The sequence below is a fragment of the Dermacentor albipictus genome, chromosome 9 (genome assembly GCF_038994185.2).
Source record: "Dermacentor albipictus isolate Rhodes 1998 colony chromosome 9, USDA_Dalb.pri_finalv2, whole genome shotgun sequence".
In the NCBI taxonomy this organism is placed as follows: Eukaryota; Metazoa; Arthropoda; class Arachnida; order Ixodida; family Ixodidae; genus Dermacentor; species Dermacentor albipictus.
In genome coordinates, this window is record NC_091829.1 from 101,655,853 (window position 1) to 101,674,556 (window position 18,704).

Consider the following 18,704-nt stretch of genomic DNA (forward strand, 5'->3'; position numbering starts at 1 on the left):
TGAACAATGTGCTCGAAGAGCTATTCCGAGTAAGCTGTCAGTGATATGGGACGTAGGTTTGTTAGCCGGTTTTAAGCCGATTTGAGCATTAGCACTATTTTAGCGGGTTTCGACTCAGTCGTAAGCATCCCGTTTGCCAATTTTTGTTGGGAAGGTGAAGGTAAAGCTAGCAAAGAGTCGCCGTGGAGGTTCAGGGGCAAATTACTGGTGATGTATTCGTCGCCAGGTGTCATACTGTGAGTAGAGTTTGGGCATTTCGAGTGTCTTATTTCCAGAGTTCCTATATTCCGGAGTGTTTTCACAGTTGTGGCTCGGCTTCCTTATTTATTCATTCATAATACTTCACAGACCCACTGAAGGGCATTGAGTAAGGGGGGTAATAGTTTGTACAGAACGGAAAATAGTAGCATGAAGAAAAGAAAGAAATAAAGTCACAATACGAAGGTTCTATGCACTTCCTGTGTACTTCTTAATATCTTTGGGGAAACTGCTAGTCGGTTGTGGTTGAAAACTTAACTGCATGGTGTGCTGGCTCTGCCGCTTGTTTGGATGGCATTGATAAAGTGCCGCACAACGTTGGCTGAGCCAACAGTACGTTGCGGAGGATTGCGCCCCCGACCCCAGTTTTGTCGCGGGTGATAATCGGCGAATTTCTCATTGATGGCGGCAAGGGCTGCGATGCAGACCTTCGAACACCTGCCGTATTTCTGTCAGCGTCATCATTTGACGATACAGTGTCGGGGTCTCCAATGATGCAGAAAGTGTGTATTAACTGCTGAATTATCGGTGTTCGATAATTTTCGAGTGTTCATACATTCTGTCTTGGATACATTTGATCTTTTCCTCAAATTTGTCGATGTTGGTAAGTCAGGTGGCCTGACGGTCACGTCTGAAGGCTGACAATTGTAATAGGTTTTTGGTTCCAAATTAATAGCCTGGAGGAGAAAGAAGATGCCTGGAAAACCAGGCAAGCTATGCAAAGCTTGTTCTTGTTAGCTACCCTGCGCGGAGGGAAGGGGTAAGACAGCAACTATCAAAAGAACGGTAACAGGCGGCGCTCCTAATGTTTATGGCGAAGGCCTGTAGACCACAGTAACCTAAACAGCGCTAATAAATGGTGTTTGTTTGTTGGTGGCAATGACCTAGAACTTTTTGTTCGGTACGTACAATTCATGCAGAGCTATGCACATCACTTGCTTGTGTGTGTGAGCGTCTGATCAGCTGCATGTGTCGCACGTGGGGCTGTTAGCCATTTCAATAAGGAAGGCACAGGTCTGTGTAAGTGCAACACCAAGCGAGAAGAGTAAACGGCGTTAATCCAGGAGGTAGATGCAGCTGTGTATCTGGAGACAAAGAAGGTAAGCTACTTATCGTAGAAACATGCGAGTTACACAGGATCAATGTACGTTAACGGGACATACAGGACAGCCAGCCATAGCATCAGCTGACGAAAGCAGGATCAAAACACATCGACCACTTTTATGTGGAAATTGGGTGGCTTCATCGTTGTGTCGTTCCGCTGGTATTGCAGTGCCCCAGGAGCCACGGGAAGGTTATGTCATGCCCCTGCCATGGTTGCGATGATAATGATAGGTCTGTCAAGTTTTGCGAGAAGTTTTTCATTCGCTTCCATGGTGCATTTTCTGCTTTAGAAGTTTCTTGCATGTATTGTAGTATGAAGTACGCGGAGATTACTGCCCATCGTCTCATATTGCATTGCAGCAGCCAGTGTGCACAGTTGGTCGGTCAGTGTTAAGTCAGGGTAAGTCTCTTGACTCATGCTGTCGCCGATTTTGGTAGAATGTTGCGAATTAATGAGGACGGCGAGTTGATGCTACTGTAACGTTTCATACAGAGGAGAATTTTGCCTATGGCCGTGTTTCTGGTGTAGCCCCACGCGGCATGCGTGGCGTTGAAGTGACCTAGGATGAGTAGTCAATTAGTGCTTGCTAGCTGTTTCATCTAGCGAAGGACCTGGTCTAGGCAGCCTAATTTCTTTTGGAGCGGCACATATGCTGAGAACGTAGAGCCTGTACTTACCATTTCCTTCAAGTACAATCTTCATAAGGACATGATCGATTACAGAGTCCGTGAGGGCATTTAGAATGGTTGCCAGTGGTGTACCTGTCAGGTGCCATGCATGCATCTTGAGCAGCGTGCGTTTGGCAAATTGAATATACAGGTTGTGTGCCTCTTTGCTCAAGGTTGATAACCCTGGTGGGCTTCGTTGAATGTCATTGTTGCCAAGAAGAGCCGCGACAACTGCAATGTCAAAGATGGGTGTTGTTCTTCACCGAGCTTAGCCCTTTTGCTTACCCTTTGTGCGAATTCCAGCAGGGTCGCTTCGCGTTGGATGTACACTTTGCGTTTGTTTTGTAATTTGTTTTCAACCAGAGCACCCTCGTGCTTGAGTGTAGCCATGTCTTCGGAGAGATTAGATGGTTACGAAGATTTGTTCCTTCAAATACTTATATGTAAGATAACATAATGATGAATTATGCGGGGTCATGTAGAGAAAGAGTACTACAAGCTATTAAATGCTGTAATAACTTCGATCCCTTATTCGATCTGTTATTTTCGAACTCGATCCGTAACGACGCATCCCAAATTATTTATTTCCAGAATAAATGCGCGTGCTTTTAGCTTCAAATTTTTTTCGGTTGCATAAATCACGAACATTTATGACTGACAATGAGGCATCAAGATCGGTTAGCACAGCCTTCAGGTCTTCAAAAAGGGGGGGGGGGAGGAATTATCTGAAATGAAATATGTTGTCATTGACTTACCATTCCGTTCGCGACGTTAAAGTATTCTCTTAATGTGCCGACGCTCCTTATATCGAACTTTGTCTTAAAGCTTATCAGGAGGCCGGGTGTCCGTCCGAACACATGCTTAACAGTGGGGCCATACTGGTGTCCTGCAATAGTTTATATGCGTATGCTATCGTGCACTGCTGGGCAGTTTCGCAAATGCGGTTCGTGCGCAATCAGAGAATATTAGATTCCCATTGCCGAGGGGCCCTTTCCGAAGCTTTCCATTTACCTGACTATTGCCATTATGAATGACCTCACACGAAGAAGAAGAGAAAACGTGAGCCTATGCTTACTAAAACTGCATGACAGAACAATGCCTTATGCACCGCAAGGTGTTTTTTGTTGCGACTTCACGAACAGGGTGCCTTTTTATCTGCACCAAATTTTTTTGAAGATTGCGCTATGGCAGATTGCAGAATTCTAACCCTTGATCTCAATTGCTTGATGAGATGACCATTATTTCTACGAGAAATGAAAATGTTGAATGGTTCAAAATGTTGAATAATTTACGTAATTACGCTAATGAACGTTGAAATTATTTACTTTACGCGAAATATTTCAATATACGAATTATAGCCACTTAGTTCGCAAGGCGTATCCACTTCGAACAACCTCTCTGGACGGCACTACAGTTGCGAGATATTCGTTTTCAAAGCGTCCGTCGAAATGCATTGGTGCTCCAGTTACTTCTGTGCTTCGAGGCAGAAAAGGGCGGTTCCTAAAGATGTAACCGTAACACCAGCAAGTTGGCTGCAAATGCCACCGAGGCCTGGCCTACTGCGAGTCCGCCACTTAAAGCTTCTAAATATGTTGAAACCAACATAAAGCGAGCCACAACCCCGTAGTACGCAAAATTCAGGCTACATGGGCTGTTTGCATGCACACGACGTGAATGAGACGTGAGCCGTTCTATCTGTTCTCGAGAGTAGCTATATCAAACGAAAATGCACCGCAATCACATCCGGTAAAGGAAAGTCGTTCTCTTTTTCTTAGCTTATACATGCGCAACGGAGCCCTCGGCGCCGAAGCTCAGTTCTGTCGATCATTACCACGTTGTCTGAACCGCTCCTCTTACAGCTCCTGTAGATGCCGGGAGCTCTTTGTGCCCGCTCTTCTTTCCGTCTTTACTTCCCTCTCCCTTCCCCTAGTCCAGGATAGCAAGCTTGAGGCTTTAACACTGGTTAACCTCCCTGCTTTTCTCTCATTCGCATCTCTCTCTCTCTCTCTCTGTGTGTGAATAGCAGCGCCAGAGTTCCCTTAAGTAATTGTACTATGGAACTCTGTGGTTCTTACATGTTGTAAAAGAAAGGTGGAGGGGAGAAGCACTGACGAAGGTGAGTTGGGGAGAGGGTGGTCATGAGTGGCAGAGAGTGCGGCGGCGTGCTGCACGCGTTTAGGGCGTGAGGGTTAGCTGCGTCGCTGAGGGAACAAATGTATTTGCGGGTTCCCTAATTGAATCACCTGTATACATTGCGTGCGGTTCATGACCTAGGCTTCGAAGAATGTCGGTCGTTCCGCAAACGCTCCCAAGCATTAGGCAGAAAGTCTTTTTTTTTCAATTTAGACTACTTTCCTCAAGCTTTTATGAATGAGCTTTGGCTACAAGTGATATACCTGAATATTTCTTTTGCTGAGCTTCGGTATTGGGACCGAAGTTTTGGCTAAATGTTTTCGGCCAACACTGAATCATATGCATCAAGCATCATTTCTTGATTAAAAGCAGAAACACGGGACAAAGAAGACGAAGTTTGCTACGCCACAGTTTTCTCAGATAATCGCCTTCCAATTTCGTCCGTATATTGGCAAGTCCTCCATAGTGGACATGAGCCAGCGACAGAGAACAAACAAACAAAACAAACACTCCCTTTCTTTTGAAACTACGTTCAGAGTAGATATACCTATGCCAGATCTCCGGCTGCAGTGGCACCACTCACGTAATGCACTGAAAATACAGATGCTAGTATATTACCACGTAATTTTGCATTGCAGCTCATACTGAGCGCCATAGTACCTGTATGGATCACATATGATAACAGGATAATAGTTACCTGTACGAGTTCCAAACAAAGCCCTAGGTCGCAAAGCGTAAAGCCCACTTCAGTGAATTAGCCTTGCGTGCCCTTCTATTGCTGAGATATTCACGCCAACTAGTTTTTGATTTCGTTGATTTTGCTTATTCTTGGTGCATGTTGCACCTCTATGTAAGAAATATACATTTTTGGGGTATTTATCGTCGTATAGTGACAGAGAACAAACAAAGAAACAAACGAGCAAACGAGCAAACAAATGCAAAATAAACAAGGAAGCAAGCAAACAAACATAAATTTGCCTTCTGTTGAAACTACGGTCAGAGCAGACATACCTACGCAAGATATGCGGCTTCAGTGGCATCACTCACGCAATGCACTGCAATACAGATGCAATGTTCTACTGCGCTCAGCATGATATACAACATGCGACTACTTTACTACGTGTTTTTCTGTTGTAGCTCATATTGAGCGCAATAGTACGTCTATGGATCACATGTGATAATAGGATAATAGTTGCCTGCACGAGTACCAAAGGAAGCCCTTGGTGGCTTCGTTTGAATTGAATTAGCCTGGCGTGCCCTTCTATTGCTAAGATATTCCCGCCAACTATTTTTTTTCTTTTCGTAGGTTTTGCTTATTCTTGGTGCATGTCGGCCCGTTAGATAATAAATAAACATTTTGGGGTATTTAGTGTCCTTAAAATGATAGCCGATCAGATCTTTATTTCTTTGCTGGAGTTAATAATTGTGCAACCTATAGCGTGTCTCACCTACTTTTTGTCGGCTGGCCAACTCATTCCTTCCGAAATGCACCTATTTACGTAAAAGAGCTTCGTCAAACATCTCCTAGTGACATTAGGAAGTGACGCCATCAACCTCGTGCTCATTAGATTAAGCTCCGCAACTATGCCGGGCCAATTTCTCAGTTGAAAACATGTTCGTGTGTACGAGCCATATAACGACTACTCGTCCCTGACCGTGTTTTTTATTGCACGCAGGCGTGGGATACAAGCTGACGTTCATCAAGGTAGCGAATGCATTCAAGCTCAATGACATCATGAACATCGTCCGCCATGCTGCACCTGCAGCAATCGTCGATGACGACAAGGAGGCAGCGGTGTCCATCGCACTGGGCACTTTGGACAACACGGGATTCCCTGCAATGTTCAGGGCGCTAGAAAGTTCCCTCCGGCGACTTGGCATTGCAAGCATCGGTGTGACCGTTGCCTCGATGAAGGACGTTTACCTGAAGTTTCACTGCGTTCCAATTAATTACTGCGGCAATGTTTTAGGTATGCATAGATATCACACGACAACTTTATTTCATGTTTGGCTCTGCAAGAGGAGTGAAATAAGCTGCTGCAGAGCAGCTTGACAGGGCTCCTTTTAATTGAGCCGCAGTGAGTCTTTACAGAAAACAAAGAGAATAATATGAAGTACACGAGCACAGAACTGCACCTTGTCGTTAGACATGATGAGCCTAGCCAATAGTACGGCGCAAGCAAAAAATAATATAGAAAAGAAAGAAAATACAATGACAGTCAAAACGACAAACACGCACTAATTTATCAATTTTACAATAACTTTATTATGTTAAGTAGTTGAGAATATCTATTGAGGAAGGTCACTGGGTACATGGAGCTTCGGTGTCTTCTGTTAGTTTTACGAGATTCAATGTTGAGCTTTAGCTAGCGAGTAATAATTCCGCGTCGAGATTCATATTATCAGTAGGCACTCATGGTGTTTAAGCAGCTGAAAGTTTGAGCGCCTTGACATTGAGGGCTGGGCGACTGAAAGCCATGTTTTAATGGACAATGATAGCGCTACAGCGAGATCTGCAGACGAGAGGGTTTATATGCACAATGTACAAGGAGGATAAAAGCAGGGCAGCATCAACAAATATGGCTGTCGATAGGCCTCCCTTCGTCTTGACCTCTTGTAAGCTGTACATTTTAGCATCTCCTATGTCCGAAGGACAACTGGCTCATAGCGCTACACTCAATCAGCGAAAGCACCGACTCGGTGCAGGTGATCGGAGAGTGCATGAAAAAAATCTCACAGAAAAGGTATTGAGGGTCTCCTCGATATGATAAGGCGTGGGACGGACAACGTGTACAATGTCCGGACGGGGATGAGCAGGTGGTGGTGAAGGCAGCAGTTGAGCTATTTCATAAGTAACAACGGTCACTAGGATGGCGGCTCGCGCGAAATGAACGGTGTGATGAAAGAGCAGTTTTTCAGATAGCCATGCACGTGGTGCTGGGGCCACAGAAGGATGAGCAATCCAGGAGCAAAACTGGATGGGACTGTGGTGGTTGTTGCACCGAGACTGCGTGTGTAGTTGTGGGACTCAGAAAATCAATTCCTAGCAAGTTGATGTGCATCGTCGGCACGGACAATAGTCTCTCGAGCACACTCACTCGGCAGGTACCCATAAGAAGGAACCACGATGTCCATGGGTAAAGTAGGGCTGCGAGCGTGTCCGAGGGAAGAGGGCGAAAAACTAGTGGTCTCATGCGGGGAAGTGTTTTTACGCTGTGGAAAAGGAGGCTAAAAGTGGGACAACAAACAAGAAATATAGCGGGTGATAGACATAACTTTGTCCTCCTCTTGTCAGTCTTACAATTTAGCTTCTTGTTCTCCATCCACAAGACAACTGGCTCATAACAGTATCAAGTCATCACATGGGTAATATGGTCATGAATATCAAGAAAACGAATATTTTGGCTCTCCCTCTTTAACAGACAGTACTATATAGTTCTGTGCGGATTATATAAAAGTTCTTCCACATTTCATAGTCACCTTCTGCAGGCATCATAAGCGCGGGGTGCTTATTGAGCAGTGCAATATGTGGCATTTTTCTTTCGTTTTAGAGCACGCAAGCGAGGCAATTACAGAATTGGAAAACGAGACAACTAACTCCTTCAAAAGGATCAAAGGTTCCGTTTTATGAATATGCAGATCTACCCCAGTGGTGTCTGCGCCGCATGGTTGTCCTGTTTTTTTGTTTTTACAGGATAAACTTAGACTGGGCGCCAGGCGGGAAAGAACGAGAACATGAAGTAGAAGGTATGAAGTTATTTTTCATCTCAAGTATAACTTTTGCCGACAGCACTCAATTTATTCGTCTCAACACAACAGGCTTGTCGACGTGACGTGATTTCCTGTAAAGAAATCACGTGGTAGAAAGTAGAGAACAGATAGCAGAAAAGAGAACCAGACTTATCATTCAAAGTCCTTACTGATAAATACACCCTTGGGACACGTACGTGGCCAGCCAGCTCTACGATGGCAGGTACCACCAGCTTTAGATTCGGACCCAAGATCTTCAGCAAACGGCTATCACTGATGTGGTATCCGCCAGATTAGAAATTAAACTGCGACGTCGTATTCTCCGCCGGCAAAATACGATGCTAATTGACTAGGAATCAGAGCTGTAAATGCAGCAAGAGGGCCACCTCGCGTGAAACTGCCGCAGCACGCAGTGGCTTAATTGCATATACTGCTGCGAACATCATCTTTCAGCACTTTGCACCACATGAAATAAAGAGAGCTACACCCGTCTCAGGGGAACTATGATTCACGTGTCAAGCATGAGGTTACGAGAACTGTCAGTTCAGTAGTGACAAGTGCCCTGCTAGCACTACTAGATCAGCAACTGTCATCATGCAAACAGTCACTGAGTGGTAGTTCGGAAAGCATCATTCTGCGTTAGTTCAGCTACTGCTTGACACGTGCGGTCAGCGAACGGTCGTTGAATCCGTAAACGTGTAGAATAAAAAACGAACATATCGCGGTCATATGCCTGTTATACACACAACGCAGCCTTGTGCGCCAATGCTTCGAACTTTGTACTTGATAACGATTATGGCATTCAACAACACCACCTTACGCTAACGCTCAGCCATTCGAGCCTACTGGCTGTCCTCAGTGAGTCAGCAATATAATCTTTGAGATATGTTCGTCTCATTCACCTTTTCCTGCTTTGTGTTGGCCCAGGTAGATTTAGAGCAATCGAACAGATTCTGGGATCATCAATGTTGACTTTGTCCTTCGATACGTTGCGAAATAATTCCAGTTGGCTTCTGCGTACTTGTCATGGAATGCAAACCAGCTTTGTAAGCAAAAAAAATTGAACTTTCTGAGTCCATTAGGGTTTGCAGGAAGTACCTAGAAAACAACAAAAAGCCCAAACGCACACGGATGGCCGTCTCACAGCTACCAAATCACCGAGAACGTACATTATTGCTGGGCCTTTTTCGCTACCGTACTGCTTTCCAGCCTTACATTGTGCTTGTCGGGTAGCTTTCCCGGCTTCTTCTCGCAGACTTTGCAAGTTTACCGGCTCATCTTTCAGGCGGCTACTCAGGTCGGCTAGTCAACTATCTTCTGGCACATATACGAAGCGTGGCTCAAAAGCTGATCTTGCTATTGTCTGGCCTAGCGAAGAATTAGGAGTAAAGTGAGCCTTGCGCAAGGGAGCATCCTAATTACGATGGGTCGCGTATTCCATGGCACTCGATGTCACAGGTAATAAAACTCTGTTAATGCGTGCTACCTGCCTATTTGCAGGTCGAGGTATTGATGCGAATGTGCTCTTTACTCCCCGCGAAACAGGAAACTCTTCGAAAAGTTCAGAAATGAAGCATGAACAGTGGTCAGAGATTATTCTGCGAGGATCTCCTTAAACGCAAATAAATGCCTGCAGGAACATTACCTGTGTGCAGGAGTAAGCACGCAAACGTGAACTATGACTAAGAACACTCCGTCCCTGAAGCAGTTCTTGCCAAATGACCCTAATTGGCTCAAATGAACGATACTAAATCGTCTCTGGTCTGGCACAGTTTGGTAGCGATATCCCTGAACCTTGCCGCCTCGAGTCTTGAGGAATAGGCATTCTTATTACTGCCCTACATGCTGCTTTACATAGGCCGTCATTTTTGTTAGCCAAGACTTATGTCTGATGCGTGCGACGAACTGACCCCAAGCAAAACGTCTCCCAAAGTCATGGTGCCTTCCTACGATAAACCTTCTCGTGCTCTCTACTTTCCACTTTCTTAACTTTCTATATTCCCATGCTCGCTAACAGTGCAGGTGGTCCTCTTTGTGCATCACCATTCTGATGTTTACAGTAGAGCAGTGAATTTTTAGCTTGAAGTCGGCGTCATGTTGTTTCGTTGCTTATCATTTGGCTAGTGGCTTTCGCAGTATAGCAATCCTTTGGCGCAGTTTGGATAACGGCCGCTTTTTTCTATTGTCCCAGTGCAGACCAGGGAAGAAAGTGAGGTGGGGTGCTCCAATTAGGAATCTTGCAGGCACAAGTGGGAGTCGGCTAGCGCAAGATAGGTGCAATGACGGATCACTGAGAGATGCCTTAGCCCTGCAATGACTATGAAAATAGACTGATGGTGATGATGATGATGATGGATGGACTAGGATACTGTACAAGTCAGTGTGTCTCACCCGTTCAAAGTTTTCTGGAGAAGTCTCTTTATGCGCTTCGACTGTCGCACAACTCGCAGCGTCCACATGAGCCACTTGGGCACCTTATTGTTGCCTAATAGTGTCGACACGCTGTTTAGTTGCTCAGACCTCCCCGCAATAATGCTTTCGCAAATTTCCTAGTGCCCAAGGGAACTGTAACTATGCAACTTTGCACTCTGGTGAACCCCAACCAAAGCAGGAACTATCGCATCCTCCCCACGGCCCACCCAACTGGCCCACGTATAAGCCGACTAAAATTTACGTCCGTTCTGCTTCACTGGCTCGTCGATTTACGTAGAACACTTGATGCCGCGGATAAGTATCGTTCCTCTATACCAGCATACGAGCTATCCTGTTACTACTCGCATCAGTATTGACTTCAGTCTCATGCTTTGGGTCGAAGAACTCTGAAATGGGCTCGGACAAAAGCTTGCTTTTCAGCTAATGTAAAGCATGGTGGGAATATTCTCACGACTTCGAGTTTGCTTGATCGTTGAGAAGATAGTTTAGGGGGTTAGTATTATGGCAAAGCCCGGCACAAGTGACCTGAAGAAGCTCACCAACCTAAGAACATTTCGCAGCCTATTTACATTAGTTGGTACTGGCAGTTCTGTGAGTGCTGCTAACTTTCAAATACCCGGTTTGCGTTAATCGTGAGCACAAATTACGATACTCCACCTCAATTTTTTTCATTTTTACATTAGGAGAGACAGTGCCAATCTTGTCTTGGAGATGGAATTCATGTTTTGGTGTTGTCGCGTGGACCCCAAATCTTGCGGCAGAACAAGTAAATTGTTTAATTCAAGTTACCACGTTGCACTCACATGGTGAAGTACGTTGGCAATCATTTTTCGGCAAGCAGGTAGATCAATATTGAAACCAAATACCATGTGCTTTGGTTAAAATACCCATGTAGCGTGTTGAATACTGGCTTCTGCATGCTCGGCTCAGCAAGAGGAATGTAAAATTTATCAGGCGCCATGTCCAGCCCGGTGAACAAGTTTATCCAATCTAGCTGATCCAACGCATTGTATATTGCTGGCAGTGTAAAGCGATCTCACACAGTTTCCATGTTCAAACGGCTGTAGTCCATCACCATTCTATATCAGTCGTTATTCTTTTCGGCTAAAGATACTGAATTGCTGTACTCAGACCCTGTGTCGGATCAGTTCACAGGCCTTGAGCTCGTTGTTGATTTACCGAAGTATCTACTGTTTTTCTCGTCGAACTCGATTAGAGAGCCAACTCATTAGCGTACTTCCCGGTATGAATTAATGACCATAGCCGCTAAAGTCATGTATCCGAGTTGCTTGGTGAGCATTTGAAATCATTTTCGGTTTCAGTTCTCCAACTCACACAACTCTTCTGTTTGTAATTTTATTACACACGGCCCGAATCACAGCGCCCACACTCTAGGATAACAAAAGGAAAACTTCCCTAAACACGGCCTCTCAACCGTTGCCATATTTTGCCGCGCTGGCACTGCAGAATGTGAATTCAGCATCTCACTGCGATTGAACAATGGCCCGATTGCATAGGCTTCTATTTAAGGCGCAAAACTGATTTTGATTCTCAGCTATGAGAGTGCGGGATCTCCGTTTTATCGCTAGGATATACAACTGTGAAGTACAATCGAAGCAAATCGATCGAGGCTAGAAAGAAGCATCAGCATCGAAGTAGGGGAGGTGGGCTAATAATGCCACCGCATGCGAGCACTTGCAACCTATGCATTGCGTGTACCCTGCAATGTGCGTGGTGGGCACAGTGCTCAAGCAGGGAGGCTTGATACCGTGGGTAGGCATGCGCAAGGAAGGCAACGCCAGCAGCTAGTTCCACTTATCAAAACACTCTTGCCGGCGAAAGTGTGATCTCCAGCTAATTGAAGGTTTCAAAGCCAAGACAAAGAGGAGGCAGACCAACTACGGTGTACGACGGTCATGGAACCTGGATAACGTTGAATCTTCTACAGAGAACGTATTGTGAAATATGTTTCTCGAGAAACCTGAAGGAAAGAGGGTTGTGGAGGCTGTCTCAATGCACGAGCCGCAAAGGTCTCAGGTGCAGCATGAATTAGGCGTGCTACTGCAAGATATCTGCAATTTTTAAAGCTATCATTAGAAATGCAACCAACGCCATCAGCACGTCGAGCGGGCAACCCTCTCAGGAAATCTACATGGGTCCGGCAGATGTCACTAATCCATTTCGGACATGTGATTTTTAATTGGCCATCCATCAGGCATAGCGTGCCATCTAGGGTATTGCTTTACTTTCTGTAAACAAAACATCGCGACATGAAAATGTTACCTTTATGCCTTTTTTGTTGTAGAGTTTGTCTTTTTAATGCTTGGTGCACCTGACAATAGAAAATGCTAAACCACTCGTCATCTTTATCCACAAAGGCAAACTTCTGCCGGTAAGGTTTTGCTAGATGGCGTGCCGAAAGGAACGTAATTTCTTTTACACCTAGTAAAATCTAAAACGTTAAAACTGGAAATTAAGTATAGTGGCTCTAAAAAACTCGGTAGCCCTTTTCCCTGATTTCTAATGCAGTTTAGAATTTCCTAACTGACGCGCACACGTTTAGGGCAAGCGTTCCCAATCTGTAGCTCAGTCATCATTTGCCGGCGCTGCCCGGACGGGGACTGCGCGTCTCATGACAGGGCACCTGAAGATGATAGCGTTACGAAACGGCACTGGCGGAGAGCGAGCCATGAAATCAGGCTGAGCGCTATCTCGACCGCTCTTTCGGCCCGTCGCTGTACCTGTGAAAAGATGGCTGCGACCTACGATCGCTGTAAATTCTGCAACGTGTCATCTGTTCCAAGATATATCCGCTGAAAATTCTGTCGAGTAGGAGTGGGCCCCATTAGCCACCAACATGGTGCACTGTATGAGACCATGACGGTGGTAGCAAAAGGTCCATCAAATGGCTAGATCTTGCCATTCGTTGAAACATGCGCAAGGGCCATCGATCAGCTAGTCCATACCACATCAAGACGAGCAACCGAAGAGGTTTGATGCTTCTGAAACGCAAATTGTTCTCAAGACGCGAGAGGCACTCGGCAATAAAAGAGAAATTGAACCTTTTCCGGCGTCCTTAAGGCAGTTGCTTCTTAAGCCCAGACCACACGTACGCTTGCGAACGCGCGCAAGCTCGCGTCTACGCGCTTCCGCCTGCCGCGCCTCGCGAGGAATGGCGGTTTGCACCCACAAATACGCGCGGAAGCGTACGCTCCTGCGCGCCCAGACATAATTGGTTGAGAAGACATCGTTTCGTACAGAAATATTGACGGTGCTGCAAAATGCTTAACTAGTGATCAACGCCATTTTTATGACTTTATAGTTAATAAACCAATGCAAAGGAACGAAAATGCGCTGTCTTACACGACATGATCAGCTTCGCATGAAGTGGCAGCAGCACTGGCACGCTATCAACGGCGCCGCGTTCCCGCCTTTCCGCATCGTCTGCGTTTTAGAGCGCAGCTCTTTGGCGTCCGTTCCTGGGTTTCGCGTCGTCGTCGGCGTTGTCGTCGGCCTCGTAACCAGCTCGCCGACGAATCTGCTCCGCCGCCGCGCATGCGCGCTGTCGGCTCTCCGGGCGAGGGAGGATGATGGAAGGGAGGAGGAGAGACTGTGGAGGAGGGCTGCCTACACAAATGGCTCTTTGGCGTCCGTTCCTGGGTTTCGCGTCGGCGTTGTCGTCGGCCTCGTAACCAGCTCCGCCCCCCTTTCATCCCCCCAGCGCTAGCAGCGACCGACTGATACCGCTTTCGTGAGTCCGCTACCGCACTCACGAAAGACGTCGTGCACTTCCTGCAACTCGCATTAACCGTCCATCGATCCACACCGATGTTAGTAGTGGGGGACTTTAATGACATAAAGACAAACAGCCATTTCCTAACACTTATGCGGGAGAACATCCCGTTCCTCTCGCTCGTAACGCGTCCCACGGCTGTGACAACCTCGCGAGGCACTTGTATAGATCTCGTCTTTGAGAATCAAGCATTGGTGTACCAAGTCGAACATATATCAGTCTATTTCTCCGACCACAAAGCTTCCTTCATGACTGTCAAGAACTGTTAGTGGAGTCTTTGTTAAAGGAATACGTGTGAAAAATAAAAAAAAAATTCTGTGATAGCGCATACATGTGTTGCTCGATTTCTTTGCCTCAATCTATCGAAAAGGTGAAACAGCTTATTTGCTGCGCTCAAATTTCGCATTAGGAAGTAACGTAATCGTCGGTTTTTTTTATGGCGCGAACCGGCGCGCACTGCTTGCTCAGATTTCGTGCGTTTCGTGTGTACGGTGAGACGTCATCGCTGTCTCCCTGGTTGCATCCCTTCGACATTATGCCCGCAGTCTGTACTCGTACGAGGCTTTTACTGTTGCTGAAACAGATACTCTTGCTCATAATAATGAAGAGGAGACGAGACCAATGACGGTGCAGGCAGCGGCGACGCTGGTGGGTGCGACCTGGGTTTTTGGCCCGAAAGCAAGAAGGACTTTACCACACAGCTGTAAGTACTCTGCTCATTTTACGTAGAAGTGTTTTGTCGTGTCGCTATTCAGTATCAGTCCATGGTTGAATTTGTAATTGCTAAGAAAGTGCTAAATTGCTACGTGCAGCACTGAAAAGACGATATGCACGCGCTCTTTTTGTGTCATATCGCCCCCATTGTCGTTAATCTGTAAGGCTTTCTGCTCGCCTTTATATCGATTAGCAAGTTCACTATTGTTTTGGTGATGCAAATGACCTCTGGTCACCGTCTTGGCGATCAGGTACATACGATGCATTAACACATGAGACGACCATTCGCAGCCACGTCTGTTATGTCTGGATGATTGTTTACATTCTTCATGGCAATTGCAGATGTGCCGCATGCGACAAGGAGATCACGGATTTTTCTGCAAGTACTACAGAATGACGCCGCAGCTTTTCGATAAGCTGTTAAACTTTGTGGCTGCGGACCTGACCCAACAGCAGTTAATCAGGGAGCCCTTGGAGCCTGGAGAGCGACTGGCTATGACATTCAGGTTCGTAGAAGTACATTCCACATTGTGAGTAAAATTATTTCCCAGTGGAGTACCATGTATGTGCTGCTACAGTCGTAATGCTATTACATTTTTTAACATTATACTTTGCTGTATATCTTAAAGAAACTGCATAGGCTGCTGCCATGAAGTGTTTCTGTTATAGAGGTTAATCATAGCATGGTAGTTATCAGGCTTAGGGCCCAGTCTCTCAGGCTAGGAAATGCTGGCCCACAGTTTGTATATGGAACAGCAATTTCCTGCTATTTTACATCTTTTATGTACTATGTGATTGCTTGCAGAAATGGGATGATTTTTATTTGTATTGGTTCATGAGGGGTAAAATGTAAAAATGCTGATGTCCAGTGCATTGGGGGCACGTGCCCATAATTAAATCATGGTTCTGGCACGTAAAACCCCTCAATTCAATTTGATTGGTGCATGAGGGCGATTTTTGTTTTGTTTGTCATGTGACAGTTACCTGGCATCAGGGCAGGAGATATGCTAAGTAGCGCTGTTATATCGTGTAGGTCTTGAAACTGCCAGGCAGTGCCTACACGGCACATGTCGAGCAATATGGGCATGCCTCAAGGATCATTTCATGCAAGTAAGTATGCCATTACACTTATAACTGCTGCACTGTGATGATTGCTGGTAGTGCGGGCAAAATGTTTGCCAAATTATTAAAGAATGATCAGCATTCAAGCAGTACCAAAACACTTAAGTAATCAACTTTGCCTTGGTACATTATAGGCAAAGCATTTCTTCTACTGCATAAATGTGTGTTACACCGAGCTTGGTCCTGTGGACATAGCAATTACGTTTATCGCTTGAAATGACACTGCACACTTTCTAGCAATATGGGCATTGTGTGCCACTGATTTTTCCCGTCAGTAGTAATGACAAGTGCCGTACTATTCTAGACACCAACCCAAGAGGAGTGGGAGAAGATTTCTGAAGGATTTTCAGCTTCATGGCAATTCCCTAATTGCTTGGGGGCTGTCGATGGAAAACATGTAGCAATCACATGCCCACCAAATTCTGGGAGTAATTACTTCAACTACAAGGTAAACTGCTATGCTTTCATTTTATTTGCTTTGTGTACTAAGGATGTTGTTTCTTTTGGTAATTGCACTTCTGCAAGGAAAATGGTTTGTAGATGGTTCAATTTACATGCAGTACAAGTCAGGTGCCATGTAGAGTGCATTGTAGTGCTGTACAAAAAAAAACTGAAATGCAAATGGCCATATGGTTATAAAATGAGGTATTGTGGTTCCTTAACCTTCAAGCATATGAGTGGTATGAGTATGAAAGGACACTATTGAGTTTAACGATTGACAACTCACTAACATCCACAGCATCCTTTGGTGCTTTTGCAGTTGCCTGCATTCTGCAGCCATTTCAGTAAAATTTCTTATACGATAGTACGCAGGTGACAATATTACCAAGCCTTGCTTGCTAAACCGGCCACTCGAATTGCCTGACAGTGGCCGTAAATTTGCTGTTTGCATGTGAGTGTCGACACTTGCTCTGATGCTTTATTTCAGGGAACATATTCAATTGTCCTCATGCATGCTTTATTTCAGGGAACATATTCAATTGTCCTCATGGCTGTCGTTGACAGCAGTTGCAAGTATGTGCTTGTTGATGTGGGGGCTGAAGGTCGCGTGAGCGACGGAGGCGTATTTAAACACTCTGAATTTGGCAAGGCCCTTGTCAATGGAGACCTCAACATACCCTCACTTGGCCTCCTCCCACGGACTCCAACAGCTGTACCCCACGTCTTCGTTTGGGATGAAGCTTTTCAGTTAAGAAAAGACTTCAGGCGCCCATTTCCTTCAAAGCACCTTGAGGATGAAAGAAGTCTTCAACTACAGGTTGCGCCGAGCAAGGTATGGTGCACTGAGATTGTGAAATTCAAAAATGAGACACTGACAGTCATTCTCTCTTTTAATAATCAACCTTTTATTGCAAAATCAATGAAAGCAGAGCTCTTGAAGAATACTTGAAGAATCTGAACTGCTTCAGAGCTTCTCTCTGGTGTGCCTTTAAAGTGCACAAGTACTGCGCAAGGAATTAATATACCGCAAGAAAAATAGACGTATAGTACTTCTGACACTGGATTTCTTACAGTCTGCTTGTATCATTACTGTAAACATGTCTTCTCAAAAAGGCAGACTAAGAGAACAGGTTCTTCTAACCATTTTTTAAAAAGAAATGTTTCTGAAGTTTGAATTTCAATGTTCCTTTGCTATATTCCGACAGACGGTGTGCTGAAAACGCGTTCGGGATCACAGCAGCAAGGTGGCGGATCCTACTGCGGACCATTAACTTGCTCCCCACAAACGTGGACTTTGTTGCCAAGGCTCCCTGTGTCTTGCATAACTTCCTAACTGTCCTCAATCCACAGTCTGACAATTACAGAGATCAAGAGGACAAGTTTGGAAACATGGTAGCAGGACGCTGGCGTGAAAGCATCCAAGCTGCGTTGGGAGACGACAGAATGCAGCAGTTTTCCTCGCTTCAGTCAACACGATTAAAGAATTATGACAGTGAAGCTGCACATGCCAGGAACCTCTTCGCAGCCTATGTTTTCAGCAAAGTAGGTGAAGTTCCTTGGCAGTGGCACCAACCAGGTGTTTCCAAAGAAGGCGCTTTGAAGCGTCTACGTGAGCAGCAGTTCTACCAGTTGCAATGATGGTGAGCATTTCCTCGAAAGAGCAAAAGCCACATAATCTGACTTCATACCAGTCATTCATAATTGTTGTTCACTGCGGCCTACCAATCATGCTGTTTACGTATCAATTTTGTGGCACCTGTGCAAGAAAAAAATGTTTGTGTTGTTACTTTGTTCATCCATGTTGTGAAGTGTGTAGTGCGCTTACTTAATGTTAACTGGATGTTTGATGTGGAGTAGAAATAGACTTGAACTGTGGTATTCATGACTATCAAAACCGTAAACATTTTATTTCCAAGCACAAAAAAATACGACATTTATTTAAGCATACCCAGCTACTGCTGGCTCGACAGGCAGAGCGGTCTGGCCAGCCAAGCTGCCGCGAATGCAACTGTCACTCCCCATTCGCTCCATTGCAGTTTGCCTGAAGTGGCAGGCCACAATTATGCTGTTGCAAAGAGTATTGCATGTGCAAGCATTGATGAGGTAGAACATATCACATTATGTCAGGAGGGCTTCAAATAGGAAAATAAAAGCGTCTATAAATAAGTGCAAATTGAACACAAAACAACGACATAAATATATCATTGGTAAGCAACGTGCATGTTAAAGAATGGAGAATGCAGCGTAAAGCAGTAAAAAACAGGACATAAAAAGCAAACAAATGAGA

General features: G+C 45.3%; 1 protein-coding gene across 4 annotated transcripts in view; it reads left to right on the top strand.

Annotated features, from left to right (window-relative positions):
• The window catches only part of LOC139049592 (phospholipid-transporting ATPase ABCA3-like), a 420,980-nt gene that overhangs the window by 245,700 nt on the left and 156,576 nt on the right, over positions 1–18,704 (top strand). For 2 of the 4 annotated variants that reach the window (XM_070525150.1, XM_070525153.1), the window contains 2 exons: positions 5,841–6,093; positions 7,859–7,911. The exons of 1 other annotated variant lie outside the window; for it this stretch is intronic. In XM_070525150.1, the coding sequence (XP_070381251.1) occupies positions 5,841–6,093; positions 7,859–7,911 (306 nt within the window). Of the gene's footprint in view, positions 1–5,840; positions 6,135–7,858; positions 7,912–18,704 lie in introns of all 4 variants that reach the window. One more of the 4 variants, XM_070525151.1, reaches the window with a different exon arrangement.